The 18,912-nt window shown below is 49.9% G+C and overlaps 3 protein-coding genes across 5 annotated transcripts in view; 2 read left to right on the plus strand and 1 right to left on the minus strand.

Annotated features, from left to right (window-relative positions):
- SRP68 (signal recognition particle 68) overlaps window positions 1-7,731 on the minus strand; it is a 30,028-nt gene extending 22,297 nt beyond the window's left edge. Inside the window, exons 1-4 of one of the 3 annotated variants that reach the window (XM_027080747.1) lie at window positions 7,542-7,731; window positions 5,907-5,973; window positions 3,394-3,507; window positions 252-447 (exon numbers count right to left, since the gene is read on the minus strand). In XM_027080747.1, coding sequence (XP_026936548.1) covers window positions 252-447; window positions 3,394-3,507; window positions 5,907-5,973; window positions 7,542-7,701 — 537 coding nt within the window. In that variant the 5' untranslated portion in view covers window positions 7,702-7,731. Of the gene's footprint in view, window positions 1-251; window positions 448-3,393; window positions 3,508-5,906; window positions 5,974-7,541 lie in introns of those variants that run through there. The other 2 variants (XM_027080748.1, XM_027080749.1) reach the window with 2 other exon arrangements.
- Window positions 7,732-11,559: 3,828 nt separating this feature from the next.
- Window positions 11,560-14,034, plus strand: GALR2 (galanin receptor 2). Its single transcript, XM_027080760.1, is given in 3 exon segments — window positions 11,560-11,630; window positions 11,632-11,922; window positions 13,193-14,034. Coding segments are annotated over 3 exon segments (1,185 nt in total). The 5' UTR covers window positions 11,560-11,562; the 3' UTR covers window positions 14,019-14,034.
- Window positions 14,035-15,285: 1,251 nt separating this feature from the next.
- Window positions 15,286-18,552, plus strand: ZACN (zinc activated ion channel). Its single transcript, XM_027080761.1, is given in 10 exon segments — window positions 15,286-15,375; window positions 15,441-15,551; window positions 15,699-15,743; window positions 15,895-15,910; window positions 15,913-15,985; window positions 16,248-16,417; window positions 17,190-17,314; window positions 17,446-17,653; window positions 17,758-17,935; window positions 18,369-18,552. Coding segments are annotated over 10 exon segments (1,191 nt in total). The 3' UTR covers window positions 18,544-18,552.
- The last annotated feature ends 360 nt before the right edge of the window (window positions 18,553-18,912 follow it).

The raw sequence follows: 18,912 nt of genomic DNA on the forward strand, positions 1-18,912 counted from the left end.
GTTCTTATTTTGTGAATTTCCCAGATACAAGTTCTCCATGCACGTATCAAAAGAAGCATGGGCTTTCTTAAAAGTCAGAGCTAATTGTTAAAAACCAAGAGCTCAAAAACAAAAACAAGAGCCAACTTCACCTTTTAAAAGCAAGATTAGGTTTTTTCCTCTCCTGACTACAAACATATAATGTAAGAAACTCTGTTCTGTTTACGTCTCTAAGCTCCACAATAAAGCAAAGCTGATGTTGAGACACTAACCTGAGCCTCCAACTTGGTCTTGGCGTCCACACGATTGCTCTCACACAAGCGTTCCAACTCCTCCGCATGCTTCACAGCTTTGCGTAGGCGAGATAACAAGTGGAACCGTTTTCGGGGTTCAGTGTTGGCTTCCTGTTTGAGCTGCATGGCATAGCTCCAGGCTCTCTCAGCATCCATCAGAACCAGAAGCAAATATCTAAACCAGAGACAGAAGGGGCCAACTGAACAGCAAAGGCCAGGAGCACCAGACTCAGATATTCTCTGACGTGCAATCTTTGGCCTCTCAACTTTTCCCTATGCTCTGCCTTGCTCTCCTCCTCAGAGCTGCTCTTCAGTATCAACCATGGCTCCCAAATCAGCATCTCTGATAGGTTTCTAACCACCTATCAGACACATCTCATTGAAAAGCCTGCTATTGCCTCAAACTTGGCAAACCCAGACTTACCCCTCCCAAATTTAACAAATAGAGGCAGTCTAGGCACATAATCTGGCCTCATCTTTGAATCATAGCTCCTTCATCCCAACTCAGTTAGAAACCAAGTCCTTGAGAAGCAGTGTATACATACATATATATGCGTGTGTGTGTATTTTTTTAAACTGAAGTATAGCTGACTTAAAATATCGTATTAGTTTCAGGTGTACCACACAGAGATCCGATATTTCTATATATTATGAAATGATCGCCACAGGAAGTCTAGTCACCATCTGTCACCATACAAAGGTATTACTGTATTATTGACTATATTCCCTATGTTGTGCATTATATATCCCTGCGACTCTACTGTATAACTGAAAGTTTGTACTTCTTAATCCCCTTCCCCTATTTCACCCACCCCTTCCCACTTCTCTCCCCTCTGGCAGCCACCAGTCTTTTTGTTTGTTCATTTGTTTTTTAGATTCCACATATAAGTGAGATCATACAGCATTTGTCTTCCTCTAATTTCACTTAGCATAATACTCTCTACGTCTATCCATGTTGTCGCAAATGGCAAGATTTCATTCTTTTTTATGGCTGAGTCACATATATGTAACCTGATCTTGCTTTTAAAAGATGAAGTTGGCATCCCTTGTTTTTGTTTCTGAGCTCTGGTTTAAATATACATATAAATATAGATATAGACATAGATTTAGATATAAAACCTTCTTTATCTGTTATCCTTCAGTGGACACTTAGGCTGCTTCCACATCTTAGCTATTGTAAACAATGCTACACAATAAACGCTGGCGTGCATGTATCTTTTTTAATTCGTGTTTTGGGGAGTTTTTTTCAGATAAATACCCAGAAGTGGAATTGCTGAGTCATATAGTTCTATTTTTAATTTTCGGAGGAACCTCTGTACTGTTTTCCATAGTGACCGCACCAATTTACACTCCCACCAACAGTGCACGAGGGCTCCCTTCTCTCCACATCCTCACCAACACTTGTTATTTCTTGTCTTTTTGATAACAGCTATTCCGACAGGTGCGAGGTGATATCTCATCGTGGTTCTGATTTGCACTTCCCTGACAACTAGTGATGTGGAGCATCTTTTCAGGTGCCTGATGGCCATCTATATAACTTCCTTGGAAAAATTTCTATTCAGATCCTCTGCCCATTTTTTAATCAAATTGTTTGTTTTTTTGATATTGAGTTATATGAGTTCTTTATATATTTTGGATATTAACCCCTCATCGGATATGTCATTTGGAAATATCTCCCCCCATTTAATAGGTTGCCTGTTCATTTTGTTGATGGTTTCTTTCGCTGTGCAAAGAGAGGCAGTATACTGAAGTGGTTAAGAGCCTGGATTGGAATCTCAGTGCCACCACTGTATGACTTTGGGCAAAATACTAACCCTTTCTGTGCTTCACTCTCCCATGCAATAATACATATAACACACTTAGACCAGAGCCTGGCACTTACTAATGCTATATAAGTTGGCTACTTCATTGTTATTATGGTGAATCTTTCTTTAAACTACTGCCTTGATTAATCTTCCTTTAACTGTAGCTTAGCCTGGTCTCACTGTTATAACAGACTCTTCCTAACTCGATCTCATTGGATTTAATCAATCCATCCTGCTTCATCCCATCATGCTCTAGTTTTCTGACTGTGTCTCATACACCAAGCTCCGAGCCTCTTTGCTGCCTGAGCAGTAGCTAACAACTGCCCAGAGCATTACATTTCCTACACTGCATTCAAAGACATCATGGCATGCTGTTTCCCTGAACACAGAATGTCTTTTCCTCTCACAAACCCTTAAAGGTCCAGCCTCCTCCATGCAGGCTTCCTGGCTTCCCCATCAAGAACCCCCAAACTAACTTCTCCCTTCCAAGACTTCAGAATTCTTATGAGTAAATTACACACAATATAGCAGTTTTGCTATCTTGTAGTGTTCCCTGTTCTGTACTCAACCAATATCTCTCAACAATATCAGAGTCAATGAGGTTCAATAACTATGCCTCCCCAACTCTTCTACATCCAATATGGTGTCTAACTCAGTTCTGGCCACGTACCGGACCAGGGGGCAGCAAACTTTTTTCATAAAGGGCCCAACAGTAAGTATTTTAGGCTTTATAGGCCCTATGGTCTCTGTCACAACTACTCTGCTACTGTAGCACAAAAGCAGCTGTAAGCAATATCTAAATAAATGGTGTGGCTGTGTTCCAACTTTACTTACAATAAACAGGTGGCAGGAAGACCATTTTGGCTCACAGGTCAAAGTCTGAGGAACTGACCCATAGACTTTTAATACATATTGCTTTCATAGAGTAATCCTGCCATGTTAAGCATGAATGCCTTGAGCACTGAAATACAAAACTCTTCTGTAATAATTTACACATGTCCAGATTTCACTTAAGACATAATGATTTAAGTAAGTACTCAGACATTGAGATTTGCGTTCTAGAAACCTTACCTAATAACCAGTTAGAGTCTAATCGCTGACTTCAACATCTGCCATTCTACCATAGCTCCTGAACAAGTTAGAGAGTCTCTCTGAGGCTCAGTCTCCTCATTTTATAACACAGGAGTAGTAAAGATGTCTATCCCACAGGATCACGTGAAATAACTAAGAGTCTGACACAACACCTGTCACGCTGTAATTGTTCAATAAATGTATTAGCAAGATGCATTCAGCACTTAGCACTGGGCAGTCAATACCTGTTATCAGTCAGAAGATCTTCAGTTACTTTTTTCCCTGTGAATTTGTGTCTGTTCCCCATCTTGAAGTTGAGTGTTTTCCGAAGACGTCTTTGTCTACGGGAACAGTAGCCTCTGTAGGAAACCACAACCAAAAATCATTCGGCCAAGCTGATAATACTTTCAATAGTAAATTCTACAATAAGGTAAGGTCAAAAGTTCAGGGTATTCTACTATATGGTTGCTATAGATACCACCATCCTCTTGCAAACATTTATTGAATGGAAAATTGCAAGCAATATGACTGGTATCACAGAAAACATGAAGAGACAAGGACACAGTACCCTTTCTCAAAGAACCCATACTCTAGTTGGAGAGAATCATGCAGATAGAATGGCAACCAAAAAAAACAAGGCCAATGTCAAATTGAATGTATAGGACACAAGTAATCATTCTCTTCTTGTTAACCCACTTTGCTGGAGTGGACTTATGGTGGGTTTCGAAAGAATGAGTAGGATTCTGATGGATGTAAAAGGGAAGAAGGGGCATCCTGAGGGAGACTGTGATGACAATGAAGACGTGGAGAAAGAAACTGCAAGCATATTTGAAGAAAAATGAGGAGGTTAATTAGGATATAAATAAGAAAACTATAGACATCACCTCTATGCCAAGCCTCTCTCTTCTGTACTCATGCAACTTTTTATTCTTACTTCTACTACAATATGAGCGCATTATATTATGTTCTTAATATGTCTATCTCACTAACATAAACTCCTTTAGTGCAAAGATGATTTTATTTTCAAGTTTCCCCCAATGTCATAGCACAGTGCCTAACATACAGATGTGCAGTAAATGTATTTTGACTAAATTGTGTAAAAGTACATGTAAAATTTTACCACCCTTAATCAAATAATATAGCACAAAATTTACAATGCAAAATGATATTAAATGGTACTTCAAAATCTCAGTCTTAAAGCTACCAGAGCGGACTTCCCTGGTGGCGCAGAGGTTAAGAATCCGCCTCCCAATTCAGGGCACACGGGTTCGAGCCCTGGTCCGGGAAGATCCCACATGCCGCGGAGCAACAAAGCCCGTGCACCACAACCACTGAGCCTGCAGTCTAGAGCTCATGAGCCACAACTACTGAGCCCACATGCTGCAACTACTGAAGCCTGCGTGACTAGAGCCCGTGCTCTGCAACAAGAGAAGCCACCGCAATGAGAAGCCCGCGCACCACAATGCAGAGTAGCCCCCGCTCGCTGCAACCAGAGAAAGCCCGAGTGCAGCAACAAAGACCCAACACAGCCAAAAATAAATAAATAAATTTATTAAAATAAAAAAGCTACCAGAGCACAAGTTATTAAAAAGAAGTAATAGTCTGACCGAATCTATGAACTAGATCTTTTCCCTCGATTCATAATTATGCTTTAATTATCACTTACCCTTTCACATAAAAATCAAATGGGACACTCACACATTATGAGTAGAAATATAAATCGGTAAAAATTTTCCGGCAATATGGATACATTTATCAAGATCCTTAAAAATGTTCACACTCCCTGAACTGACTGTCTATTTCTATACTACTCTATGCTAAAGAAATGATCAGAAATACAAAGAGGTATGAACAGAGATTCACGGGAACAATATTTTTAAACCTACAAAACTGGCTACGATATAAATAACCAACTTGGGGGAATAGGTAAATAAATTATGGTAGGCCTATATATTGAGTTATAATGCAACTAATAAAAATCACGTGTATGGAACATTTTTATAGGCATGGAGAAATACATACCATATAACGTTAGGCAAAAAAGCGGAATACAAAGTTGTATATACGATATGAGCAAACATGAAAATAATGCATAGAAAGAGACTAGGAGAACAAAAATACTACTTGGTAGGCACATACATACAAATATATTTATGTACTAAAAACGTACTAAAAGGTACACATCAAAGTCATTTTTATGTTATGAATATTTTACCACCAAAAAATCTAATTAAAAATGTAACACTGAAAACAATTAATAATAACTAGAAAAAACAAAAACAAAAATCGGAGTCAACCACTAGCCATTCAGTTGGGGAACAAAAGCAGACTGCGATTCATCCCTGCAATGGAATACTACTGAGCAGTATCTGTTAGGTGAGAGAATCTAGACACAAAAGGCTATGTTCTGAAAAAAGCAAAACTATAACAATGGAAATCAGAACAGTGATTGCCAACAGCTGGAATGTAACCCAGATCCTACAATACGGTTAAGTTTAAAAAAAAAAAAGATTACCATAACTATTATTTTCAGCAGAAGCCTCCAATGTTATCTGCAATACTGTGAGACAAAATGGATAAAAAGATTGGCTCCTTTTAAATTTGAAAATTAAGCATCTTCTTGAGAACTCAATACAAGTTAAGAACTAGACTTTCTAGGTATACTTTCTGGTACAGCAGAGTAAGTAGGATAGTAAAAAAGCAAACCAAATTTGAAAATTCCACAGAGACTTGTACATATCTTGCGCACGATACTAACCTGTACCTCTGAAAATCTCCATGCCGTAAACCATGCTGCTGCTGGGATTCCTTAATAATCTGAAGAACTAGAGCCAAGATTAAGGAAAAGCTTACAGTGCCAAGAATCCAAATAACTCAAAACATTCATCTATATTAGTACTATTGGTCTACATCTGTATCAAATCACAGCACATTAAACATTTCTGAAATACTTAGTACATTAGTGAAATCTCTGGTAAGCATTTTCAATAGCTCTCTTATCATAGGACAGGACCAGGGCTAAGCATGTAGAAAAGTTGACTGCCTGAACTGTTACTACTTTCAAACTAAAAAAGGAGGGCATCATTAGCCATTGAGGATTAATGAGACCCAACAGCTAAAGCTGCTGGATTCTAAATACTGACTACATCTGGGGTGGTTCCCAGTGATTTACACCTGGACCCAATGTTTTACTCATTTTAGCAGATTCAGGTTATAAATGACGTGTACTACTCCTCTATTTGCATAACCTCCTACATCTGCCAAATCTGACTGTCCTTAACAGCTGTGATGCTGCATGTGCCTATGGTGAGCACATGCCAACCAAACCAGACCACAGTTTGCATTAAAATACTAGTTTTTCTTTTTTTTAAAAAAAAGCCTTGAGCAAACTCTCCTTTTTAAGAACCTTAAAATATTTTAAGATTATGTCCCAAACTTCAGGAAGTCCAACGACCTTTGTCTACAATTTTAGTTTTCTTTTAAAGTTTCCTCAATGCTTCTTTACAGATGTATTTTAAAACACTGAACAATAAAAGGGCTATTTCAATAACTAAAAAGAGACAAACATATATAAGGTGTGCAGTGAAATCAAGGCGTTCTAACATCCATTTGAAAGGATACCGCCAGTTCAAAAAGTAAAACTTCAATCTCCTGAAAACTTCACTATATTAAGATGTCAAGCTAAATGTATTATTTCAGAAATTCACCTACATTTTCTCCACTACTTATTCATTTCAAAAAGCCACAAACTAATGTCATCAACACTCAACTGTGGTACACTCTGATGAAAACTAGAAACCGATTCATCTGAATGACTCTCAACAAGATAAAAGGTCTACAGACCTATTAAGAAACCTATACAAGTAATGTTAACAACCTACAATGATTTATATTCAAAATGGGCAATAAGCTTTCCCTTACAACACGTAACTTTTGCCTCCATTTCCAAAGCATCAAACTGTAATTTTTATTATGCATTCCCCGACAGCTGTCAGACAGAAGTATTAGGCCAAAAGGTCAAGACTGCAGTTTCCTCTCCCCAGTTCAGTGGCCCCAGTTGCCAAGGCAGTAGTTCATCAGAGTGGCCAGTGTCAGCCCCATCACCAGCCCTCCAACTGGGCAACTGCGGGTAAACTGAAGAAAACTGCCCAATATTCCGGTGCCGCTTGAAAGAAGAGGAGGTTCCCCAGACTGGAAGACAAAGAAGATGCGAGGAAAGGCCAGTCGAAAACCAGACCCTGAAACTCTGAAGTGCCAAAAAGTAGAAGCGAGAGAAACTGCAACCTTCGGCCTCTCCTGCCCAGGTCGTGCCGCAACCCGCCGCCTCTCCCGCCCCCGGCCCGCCAGATCGACACGTAGTCATTGCGAGTTAGGCCCGATTACTGTAGGATACTCTCCAAACTCAGGCTATCTCCGAATTCTTTGTTTGCCTTCGATCCAGCTGAAGGCCGTTCGTTTTCCTTATTTTCCTCTCCTCCGGCACCGCGTCCACCACCGCTACCGCCGCTGCTGCTACCACCGCCGCCTGCAGGAACCTGTTTCTCAGCAGCCATCTTGCCCCTGCGCCGCAGAGCAGGACGGGATAGAGAAGGCGGGACGACCGGGGAGAGAGAGAGAGAGAGCGGAGCCGGCTCGGATGGGCTGACGGGATACCGGCGGATTCCGCTGCCGACGGCCCTGCCCGCAGGCAGCGGCCACTTGTTGGAGTGCGCCTGCGCGTGGACTAGGCTTCCGGGTCTCAAACGGTGGTGGGCTAGGCTGAGGGCCCGGAAGCTCGCGGACGCCGTAACTGCTGAGGTCTCCTGGGGGCAATCCTACTTCGCATCCACCAAGGGTGGAGGATCCGGAGATGTCCCCCTCCCACACCTCCTGCATCCCTGCACAGGGGATCCGGCTCACGTCCCGCACACAGAGAGCGGGTGCAGTTGGCTAAGACCTTTGGATTTCGGAGTGTCTACCTCCCCGGGGGCTCCGGAGATGGGGTTCCCACCGTACGCAACGAAACACCACGCCTGGGAGGAACCGCCTCTGTCTGCGCTTTCCTTTGGAGCCGACCATAGTGCAGGGACTTTCCCTAATGGATGGGGATCGGTGCCTTTCCCTGGACTTCCGGTCGAGCAGTCCGCGGAGTGAGAAGTGCTGAAGCGAGGGATACCATGAATCTTTCCTCTGCAATATGGCACTGCGAGCTCTGGAGTCTGATCTCTGCAGCTCCAATTCTGCCTCTGCCATTACTGGTTGGGAGATGTTGGGCAAATAATCTCCCTCATAAACCTTTTCCCTCATCTGTAAATGGGGATAACCAATTAGGGTGGTTATGAAGACTAAATTAAATGGTGTATTTTTAAAGTAAGTCTGCACTAATCATTAGGGAAATGCAAATCAAAACCACAATGAGGGATCACCTCACACCCATTAAGGTGGCTACTATTAAAAGGACAATAATAACAGAACATAACATGTATTGGTGGGGATGTGGAGAAGTTGTAACCTTGGTGCACTTTCGGTGCAAATATAAAATGGTACATCCACAGTGGAAGACAAAAGAATTGCCATATGATCCAGCAATTTCACTTCTGGGTATATATCCAAAAGAATTGAAAGCAGGGTCTTGAAGAGTTATTTGTACACCCACGTTTATAGTAGCATTATTCACAATAGCCAAGAGATGGAAGCAACCCAGCGGCCCTCAGGGATAAGCAAAATATGGTCTGTCCATACAATGGAATATTATTCAGCCTTAAAAGGGAAGGAAATTCTGACACATGCTACAACATGATTGAAGCTTGGAAATATTGTGCTAAGTAAGCCAGTCGTGAAAAGATATGGTATGATTCCACTCATATAAGGTATCTAGTGTAGTCAAATTCATAGAAAGTAGAATGATTGGTTGCTGGGGGCTAAAGGCAGGGGAAATGGAGAGTTATTGTTTAATGGGTATAGACTGTCAGTTTTGCAAGATCAAAAAGTTCTCGAGATTGGTTGCACACCAATGTGAATATACTTAACACTACTGAACTATACACTTAAAATGTTTAAGGTGGCAAACTGTGTTTTGTATATTTTACCAAAAATTAAAAATAATTTTTAAAAAAGTAAGTCTCCCAAATGTCTATCAACAAGTGAATTTGATAAACAAAATGTGATTATCATACAATGGAATATTATTTGGCCATAAAAAGGAATGAAGTACTGATACATGCTACATTGTGGATGAATCTTGAAATCATTAGGCTAAGTGAAAGAAGGTATACACAGAAGGCCACATATTGTATGATTCCATTTATATAAAATGTCCAGAATAGGCAAATCTATAGAGACAAAGAGTGGTTGTGTAGGGCTAGGGGTGGGAGGCAGGAACAAAAACATCCTAAAATTGATTGTGGTGATGGTTGCACAACTCTGTGAATATATTAAGAAACAAATGAACATTTTATATGGGTAAATTGTATGGTATGTGAATTATATTTCAATAAAGCTTTTTTTAAAAAAGTAAGTCAGATGATGTTAGTCCTCTAGTCAAAACTCTGCAATGGCTCCGCTTTTTAGTCAGATTAGAAGACTTCCTTGCAAGGGAAAAAAGTCCTACATGCTATGCCTCTCACCTTCTCGCGTGCCAATCTCCTTCTTGTTCATTCAGCTCAAGCCATACCACGCTCCTTGCTTAGGGACACGGGCACACTCCTGCTTTAGGGCCTTTGCGCTGGCTGTTCTATCTGGAATGCACTTCCCTTGGCTATCTGCTAGGCTAGCTCCTTCAACTCTTTGCTCAAATGTCACCTTCCTAATGAGGTCTGCTTGACCACCCCATTTTAAATTGCACCATCACCACCACTCCAGTACTCTCAATTCCCTCACCGTGATTTACTTTTCCTGCAAGTACTTGACTTGTAATTGATTAATAACTTGAGTTATATTTGTCTCTTCCCTGCTAGAAAGGAAGCTCATGAAGGGCCTTGGTCTTTGTAGAGCTCACTGGTAAATCCCAAGGACCTAGAACAGTGCCTGGAAAGGAGTAGGTGCTTTATAAACGTGTATTCAATAAATGAATGGCAAGCATCTCAGAAACATGAATGGTCATTATCTTCCTATTCAGTGAATAAGCAGGCAGGGCAGAGGTGTGAATGAGGCTTCCTTACCAAGAGGAGCAGGTAGCTGGGCTCCTGAGGCTGAGATCCTGGAGGGGAAAGTGGAAAAAGAATGTTTTTGACTAGGACTCAAGGAACAGGGCAAGGAAAGGGGAAGCAGAGGTCAAGCCACAGAAGGTAGTGATGTTCAAACCCAGTTTTAAAACTATATAGAAACAGTGATGATTCTGGGTCACGGGTGTTTGATGCCTAGTATGTCAAAATCAGAAACAAATATTTAAGTTGTTTTTTGCAACCTAAACACCCTCCTGGCTATCTAGGAAAATGCTCCTGATGCATGGTCCTCTGCTGTTTTGTATTTCCTTTAAGTTTCCCCTTGCTGGATATCTGAATAGGGTGAGGAGAAAAAGAAGAAGAGTTGGATTCATCCAGATTCTACCAACTGGCCTCAGGTCTCTCACACACGTCATTCCATTCTCACCAGAGCCCTCTGAGAAGGTGTTATTAGCCCATATTGTAATATTGAGGAAACCGAGCCACGGCGCCAGGAACAGAGCCTGACACACAGCAGATGCTCAATAAATTTTTACCGGACTGAATTGGAGGGGGAGACGCTCAGTGAGGGAGAGAAGGGAATGAAATCCTTCCACCATCCCTACCGCTGTTCCTGGGAATTAGAAGTGGGAAGAGGCGTGGGGCACACGGCAGGGCCGTCCCACTCGCCAGTTCTGGAAAACGGCAGCACTCTCATCCGCCTCCGCCCTTCATCACTCCCACCCCACGCTTTAGGGCCCACCTGCAACTCTCTCGAGGACGCTCCCCAGCCTGCCCCAGGAGGTCTGGCGCGCCCGCCAGGCTGCAGGGAAGTGCCGAGGCGCACGGGGTAGCGGGCGAGCGCTCCCGGCAGGCGGTCCCTCCACCACTCCGGCGTCTGCCCCGGAGGTCGGTTCGCTGCTCAGCCCGGCACAGCCCGGAGTCGGAGGCTGGAGCGCGCCGACGCCGGAGGGCCGAGGAACAGACACTGGCGCGGCCCTCCGCCCCAAGGGTGGGCAGCCTGTGCCTTGGCCGGGGCGCGCCGAGGCCACTGGACAGTCCTTCCCCCAGCGCGGCCGGCCGCCAGGGGGAACACCCCACCCTTCGGCTGCTCGCTCCTTCCCCTGCCCCCAGCGCACCCGCTTCTCCTGCCCCAGCCTCAGCGAGACTCACTCCGTCCGCAGCTCCACCGAATCGCTCTGGGCGCTGCAGCGGCTGAAAACCGCCGGAGCTGCGCGCTCGCCAGGACGCAGACGGCTGCAGAAGTCGGGGCAGCCCCGGTGCAGCGGCACTATGAATGGCTCGGGTGGCCTGAACACCGAGGACACGAACGAGGCGGGCGGCCGGGGTAGCTGGCAGCCTCATCGTTCCCATGCTATTTGCGCTCATCTTCCTCGTGGGCACCATAGGCAACTCACTGGTGCTGGCCGTGCTGCTTCGTGGTGGCCAGGCGGTCAACACCACCAACCTGTTCATCCTCAACCTGGGCGTGGCCGACTTGTGTTTCATCGTGTGCTGCGTGCCCTTCCAGGCCACCATCTACACCCTGGACGACTGGGTGTTCGTCTCGCTGCTCTGCAAGGCGGTGCACTTCCTCATCTTCCTCACCATGCATGCCAGCAGCTTCACACTGGCTGCCGTCTCCCTGGACAGGTGAGCTGGCAGGCAGGCTGTGGCTGGAGAAGGGGGCTGGACTTGAGGGTCAAGGAGGGATGTGTGGAAAGTAGAAAAGAACACTAGGAAGGCAAGGGAAGCAGGAAGGAGTGAAAGACAAGCAGGCGTGTAAGAGGAAAAAGAAGAATAAGAATGGGGGACCTCCGTGTCTCTCTGTTAGGTACATCCTCAGGAGCTTCAGGCTGGAGACCTCAGCTCTCCAGCGCCGCTGACATCTGACAAAGCACAACGTTTCTGGGTGCAAAGGGTTTTCCCCCGTGCTGGGTCTCCTTTGAAGCTCGACGCCCCTGGGAGGCTGGGATGGGAGGGATTACTGTGGCCAATTTACAGACCAAACCGAGTTTGTAAGTGATTTGCTCAGAGTTGCCCATCCAGTAATCCTGTGCGTGAAGCCACTGGCCTGTCTCCTGGCGTCAAACTCGGGCGCCTCCACCTCACTGGCCTCCAAGCCACAGTTTGCTCCGCACAGCCGACTCTGGTGCGGACTGCAGAATTTGGGTCCTTCGTGAGGGCCCATGCCAAACTCCGAGCAAGCATGGCCGAGGCTCCCTAGCTCGGTCCCACAACCTGACCAACAGGCCCGGGGGCAAGGGCAGGAGAGGAGCGGGCCCAAGGGTCCCCCTGGAAGCTGAAGCTTGAAAGGACACCTGGGGGATTCCTAGGGAGGGAATCCTGGTATCTCCCCGGCCCCCTCCGTCCCCACGTCCTCCCAACCTTCCCTGGACAGGCAGCGAGGTGAGGCCACATTCCCCATATACCTCCCAGTTCCACTGAATGCCAAGTGTGTTGGTTCCAAGAAGAGAGCACTGATGGGACCCATAGAACGTCGGCTTCTCTAAAGAATTCCCTCGCGGTACCTTGCCTGACAGTGTCTCCAGGCTGTCTCCTAGGGCCTCAAGGCGCCTGGGTCCTACCTCTCCGGGCACCGTCACTGGTGGGTAATCACAGCCTGCCGGAGCCCCAAAGTCGGTTTACTCTTCGGGGTGCCCTCCCGGGTGGAATCCGATTGTGGTCGTAGTCTCAGGAAGAGCAGATGAGTGGCCTTTCCTGCTGCCGGGTCCCGCCCCACGTGTAGGCGCGGCTGAGGGTGTCCGGGATGCTCTGTGTCGCCCTCCGGGCTTGTGCGGTATTACCGTGCGCTAGAGACATTCCTCGACAGTGAGCGTGGGGCTCGAGGTGGAGGGGTCCGGCCCTGCCTCCGCGAATCCGCCGGGACACCAGACGTCTCCCTTTCTGGCCCGACCCGCAGGTATCTGGCCATCCGCTACCCGCTGCACTCCCGCGAGCTGCGCACGCTTCGCAACGCCTTGGCGGTCATCGGGCTCATCTGGGGGCTGTCGCTGCTCTTTTCCGGGCCGTACCTGAGTTACTACCGCCAGTCACGGTTAGCCAACCTGACCGTGTGCCGCCCGGCGTGGAGCGCGCCTCGCCGCCGCGCCATGGACCTCTGCACCTTTGTCTTCAGCTACCTGCTGCCCGTGCTGGTGCTCGGCCTGACCTACGCGCGCACCCTGCGCTACCTCTGGCGAGCCGTCGACCCGGTGGCCGCCGGCTCGGGCGCCCGGCGCGCCAAGCGCAAGTTGACGCGTATGATCATCATCGTGGCCGCGCTCTTCTGCCTCTGTTGGATGCCTCACCACGCGCTTATCCTCTGCGTGTGGTTCGGCCGCTTCCCGCTTACGCGCGCTACCTACGCGCTGCGTATCCTCTCGCACCTCGTCTCCTACTCCAACTCCTGCGTCAATCTTATCGTTTACGCTCTCGTCTCCAAGCACTTCCGCAAGGGCTTCCGCAAGATCTGCGCGGGCCTGTTGCGCCGCGCCCCGCGCAGAGCCTCCGGCCGCGTGTGCGTCGCGGCCCAGGGCACCCACAGCGGCAGCGTGCTGGAGCGCGAGTCCACCGACGTAACGCACGTGAGCGAGGCAGCCGGGCCCTCTGCTCCTGCGCCGGCGCCTCTTAGCTGCCAGTCCTCCAGCTCGGTTCCCAGCCTGTCCTGGCGGGACCAAAAGGCTCCCAAAGCCACCTTGACAGTTAATGTGACCCGAAGGCACTTAGGGAGTACACTTGGGTGTTGAAAGATTGGAGTCAGAGGTCGGGGGATCGTGGAGGGAGTTTCATCTGTTAATAAAACACGCAATCCATTCCGCGTGAATGGAATTGGCGCGCCGTGTCTCCGCATATCTCGCGAGGCTCTACGACTTCACAGGGGAGCTCCGGATAAATGAGGGCAGGGTGCCCTGCTTAGTTACAAGGAAAGAGGGCGGCCCGCACCGAAGGCGGCAGAGTTAAAGTCCGCGTAGAAATCCCTAACTGAGGCTGGGGAGCGCGGGACGACCGAAGGCTCTTTGCACGTGGCCATGCGGAAGCGCCAGGTGTACAAAGATCGGGGAGCCAGCAGCCGCCGGTGAGCGCGACAAAGGCGGGCTGAGTGTTTCAGCGCGCTCGATAAACCGGTCGATGAGAGACTTGGACACTATGTGTGTTCCTTGTAACTTTCGTGCGCCTGCGGGTGGCGAGCCCTTGCCTGCTCCCAGCTCCCTGGGGTCCCTTGGAGTCATGCCAGCCAGAGCAGTGCCTACCCACCTTCAGCCTTTGGGCTTCCTTCCTTCACTGCAGCTATCTGGGATCTGGTCTCCAAGGGCTTGGTTTATCCTCAGGCCAGGAAAGTCACCCGCACACCTGTCAGTCCTGCTCTGGGGCGCACAGCAGCGGTTCTAAGGCACTGCTGGACCGGGGCAGGCTGAGAATCCCGCCCCGAACAAAAATGCCCCCGAGCTTTGGTCAGGAGCTAGCCTCTACGTGTCCCCAGGTTTGCCCCACTCCCGGAGTTCTTGAGCCAAGCTTTTTACATGAAATTAGTTCAGTGTTTGAGGAGAGGCAGGGTAACCCAAGGGTGTGCCCACTTCAGGTCTTTGAGCACAGAGCACTTTGGTAAGGGTCTGGGTATTTAGCCAGGCGGTGCCTGCTGTGGAAACAGAGGCTGCACCTGGCCAGATTGGAAGGACAGTGTCAGAGAAAAGTGTGTGTGTGTTTGGGCAGGGCTCCCACGCTTCCCTGGTCTGCTTGATGGGTCCTGAGTGTGATGATTGGTTCCAGGTGGTGGAAATGGAGCAGGACCGGGAAGCATATAGGCAGGTGCCAGGTGGGCGGGGCTGGGTCCTGAGCTTTGTCTTCAGGCGTTTGCTGAACCTGGGGTGGGGGTGTGCCAAGTCCAAGGCTCCAGGGTTGGTGCGCAGAACAGCTGCCTCCAACCAACTGCCCAGTCGCGCAGAGAAGTGACTGAAGTGGAGGTCGTAGCTTGGCGCTGCTGCTCCATCCAGCCCCTCCGAGCGGCTGCTGCCAATGGCCCTGCGGCTCCTGCTCCATCTCACCTTCCTCAGGCTCGGAACCCCACTGTGGCTCCAGCGTGTCAGCGGTTGGCAGGTAGAAAGCGTACGGTCTTGAGCTTTGGGATTTGCGCCCCAGGGCACTGGGTGACCTCGATCTCCATCCCTCAGACTGGCCATCCTTCTTCAACCTCAACTCAACCCCAGGAGGTTCAGATTCCGAACGGAAGCGCGCCCCTGCTCGTGGAGGTGCAGGTGTTTGTGTCAAACGTGTTTAACGTGGTAAGTGTCCTCAGGCTGTGGAGGACTCGGGGGCCCAAGCGCTGAGCTAGGAATGGGACAGGACTCAGCCTAGTGAGTGCTGGGGTCTCCTTCCTTCTTGTCACGTAGTACCCACCCCCGAGGTGACCTGCTGCCCCCCTCCCCCAGGACATCCTGCAGTACACAGTGTCCTCCACGACGCTGCTTCGGCTGGTGAGCACCCACCACCAGTGTGGGGGCAGGGGGTGAGGGAGGGAGACCTCTGTAAGCCCAGCACAGAAGTACTGGCCTTCATCAACCTGCCAAGCCCAGGGGCGCATGTATACGGAGAGCGGGAGCCTTAGTAGCATCCTTGTGTCCCTAGTCCTGGCTGGACACTCGCCTGGCCACCGGCAGGGCAGAGTCACGCTGCCCTGGGACACTCTCTGGACACCAGGACTCACTATCCGGGAGGTGTAAGTGAGGCGGGGGTTCTTGTCTCAGGAACTAGGCAGGCATAGCCCTCGCTATTCCCCATCTAGGGCCGGGAGGTCCTCTTAGTGAATATCCCCCTCCTGGTGGCCCTGCCACACCACGGGCACAACTCCCATGCCTTATGGTGCCCCTTCTGGAACCCCGAGGGCAGTGGATGGCAGCTGGGCATATGCTGGGGTCTCCCCCTCCTCCCCCTTCTGAGGAGGAGCTGGGCCACTGGCTGTGGTACCTTTCCCTCTGCAGGCTCTGGGTGAACTGGCAGGGCCAGAGCCCACAGGCCCGAGTGGACCGGGATGGCCACATCGAGCTCCACCTGGCCCTCACCACGGAGACCAACTGTGACTTTGAGCTTTTCCACTTCCCCAGGGACCAGCGCGACTGCAGCCTCAGCTTCTTCGCTTTTGGCAACACTGGTGCTGACAGGACAGGAGCTGGGAGATGAAGGGAGAGGGGAGTCTCTGGCCTCCAGCGAACACCTGACACAGGGGTCCCGGGCCTGTGTTCACACCAGTCCACCCCCAGGCTTAGGGGAGCTGATCGTTCTGCTTTCACCGGGCATCTCCCACTCAAACAGCAGCCCCACCTCCTAGTCCTCCCCTGCTCTAGGCCGTAGCCCCCCTCCAGTCTTCTCTTCTCCCCCATCAGCTACCCTAGAGCAATGCCCCCAGCAGCCAGGGCCGAACTGCACACTTGTGTCAAGCCCAGAGGCTCAGGCTGCTGCTGGCTCATTCCTGGAAACATCCCGGAGGTGTAGCCACCCAGTGAATATCCCACAAGCCCAATAGGTGACGTCCAACTCGGCGGCGAAGTTCCATCCTTCCCTACATCCCTCCCCTCTGGGAAATACCACAGCTGCCGCCCAGTGAATCCTAATTATTTCAGGTGTGAGATGATATACTGGTGAATGAGTCTGTGACCATGTCCCCCTCCATGAAGTGGTGCATTTATTTTTACAATGAAAATTCACCTGTGAATCTGATAAGGCCCTTCTAACTGGAGTAAACTTGGGGTCTTGCGAAATCCGGTTTGGAAAGCCCTTGTACAGACCAGTTTCCAAGTCTGCCCCCAGCAACCAACACAGGGCTCCAGCATCCCTGGGCTCCAGCTTGTCCCTGCCCCGACTCCCAAGAGAGATGCGGGGGCAGGGGTACTTCTAGTTCACTGTTCTCACCCCCACTCCTTCAGTGATGGAGCTGGAGTTCCAGGCCCATGTGGTGAATGAGATGGTGAGTGTCAAGAAGGAATACGTAGTTCAGGATTTGAAAACCCAAGTCCCATCCCAGCAGCTGGTGCCCTGCTTCCAGGTGACGGTGACTTGGGAGGTGGCTGCCGAGGGCTGATGGGGGCATCGAGGATGCACAGCCAGAGGCCGTGACATCACCCTTCTACCGCCCACCCCTGCGCAACCCCCACTGGAAAGTCCCGACCTTCTTCCTTCCAGTTGCGCCTGCAGAACACAGCGCTAGAGGCCATCATAGCGCTCTTGGTACCCGGGGAGGCACTGCTGTTGGCTGACCTGTGCGGGGCGCTGCTGCCCCTCCGGACGGCGCGCATTGCCTACAAGGTGACCCTGCTGCTGGGCTACCTCGTCTTCCACTCCTCCCTGGTTCAGGCCCTGCCCAGCTTCTCCTCCTGCAACCCACTGCTCAGTAAGGCCCACACCCTCGCCTGGCCGGGGGCAGGACCACCTTGTGCTGGGCCCACCTCATTCTGCCCGCACCTGCTGTCGCCCCACCCCTGCCCACCTCCCCAGTTCACTACGTCACTGCCCTGCTGCTGCTGGTCTTCATCAGCACCACGGAGACCGGGCTATTGTCCGGGCTGCTGGCCCACAGCAACCTCAGGGCTGAGAGCAGCCCCAGCCCGGTCCTGAGCAGGGAGCGGCACGACTGTGGGAACCCAGGGCCAATCCTGGGCAGGGCCTGGGGCCCGTTCCTTGGGGGCTGCTGAGGAAAGAGGCCTAGGGGCAGAGCTGGTGGGCTGGGGTTGCGGGTTACCAGGCTGTTTAGAGGTTCCTGCATCCACTCTGCTGGCTCCACTGTCCCTGGGTTCCATCACGGCTGCCCTTGGAAGCAGCAGGTCTGGAGCCGGGAGCAGGGTTAGCCTCCCTAAAGGCCCGGGTGACTTCAGACTCCCTGAGATAACCCTCAGCCTTGCAGAGCCTCTCTTGTGGGACGTTTTTTCAACTCAAGATGACCTAGAATGGGCCAGACCCAAACATTCATTAGCTGTGACTCTAACGAAGGGAGAAATACAGACTGGCACCTCCTGGGATTCACCCTTCTGCTCCTGGAGAGCATGCATGTCAGCTGAGCCCTGAAGTACACCTCCTTTTCCTGCCTCTCCCCACAGAAGCCTCCAGAGGAGTAAGGGGTCCAGGAGGAGCTGGGCTGAAGCTGCCGACCACATCTTCCTGGTGTACGTGGCAGGGGCGCTGTGTAGCCAGTTCATCTGCGCTGTGCTCTGGATGTGGGCGACATGCAAGTCGGACCCAGCCCCTGGTGAGGCTGCACCCCACGGCGGGTGGCCCAGGCTGTAAGGGGCAGGGCCTGGGGCTACAGACCTGAGGAGTTGGGCTGTGACAGGGTCTCAGGAAAGAGGAGGGAGGGAGGTCGACTCTCTTCCCTAAGCCTGGAGGACCCCAGGCCACCCTGAGCTCTCCCTTCTGTTAGCATGCAAGCAAAGAGTGTGGAATAAACCCATCATCCCAGTGCAAGGGCGCCTCAGGGGTCTGTCTTCACTGAGCTCAGCTGTTCACTCTTGTCAAAGTAGGTGGGGCCCATCTCATGCCCCCGACCCCCACTCTGCCCCAGATCGTCTCACGACCGTTCACTGGTCACCCAGTCCCCACACGCAGCCTAACTGCTCCTCTGCAACCACTGCTGCTTGGCTCCAGGCACGGGGTTGT

Source organism: Aethalodelphis obliquidens, unplaced genomic scaffold (genome assembly GCF_003676395.1).
Source record: "Aethalodelphis obliquidens isolate GAN/ISIS:26980383/991018 unplaced genomic scaffold, ASM367639v1 scaffold44, whole genome shotgun sequence".
In the NCBI taxonomy this organism is placed as follows: Eukaryota; Metazoa; Chordata; class Mammalia; order Artiodactyla; family Delphinidae; genus Aethalodelphis; species Aethalodelphis obliquidens.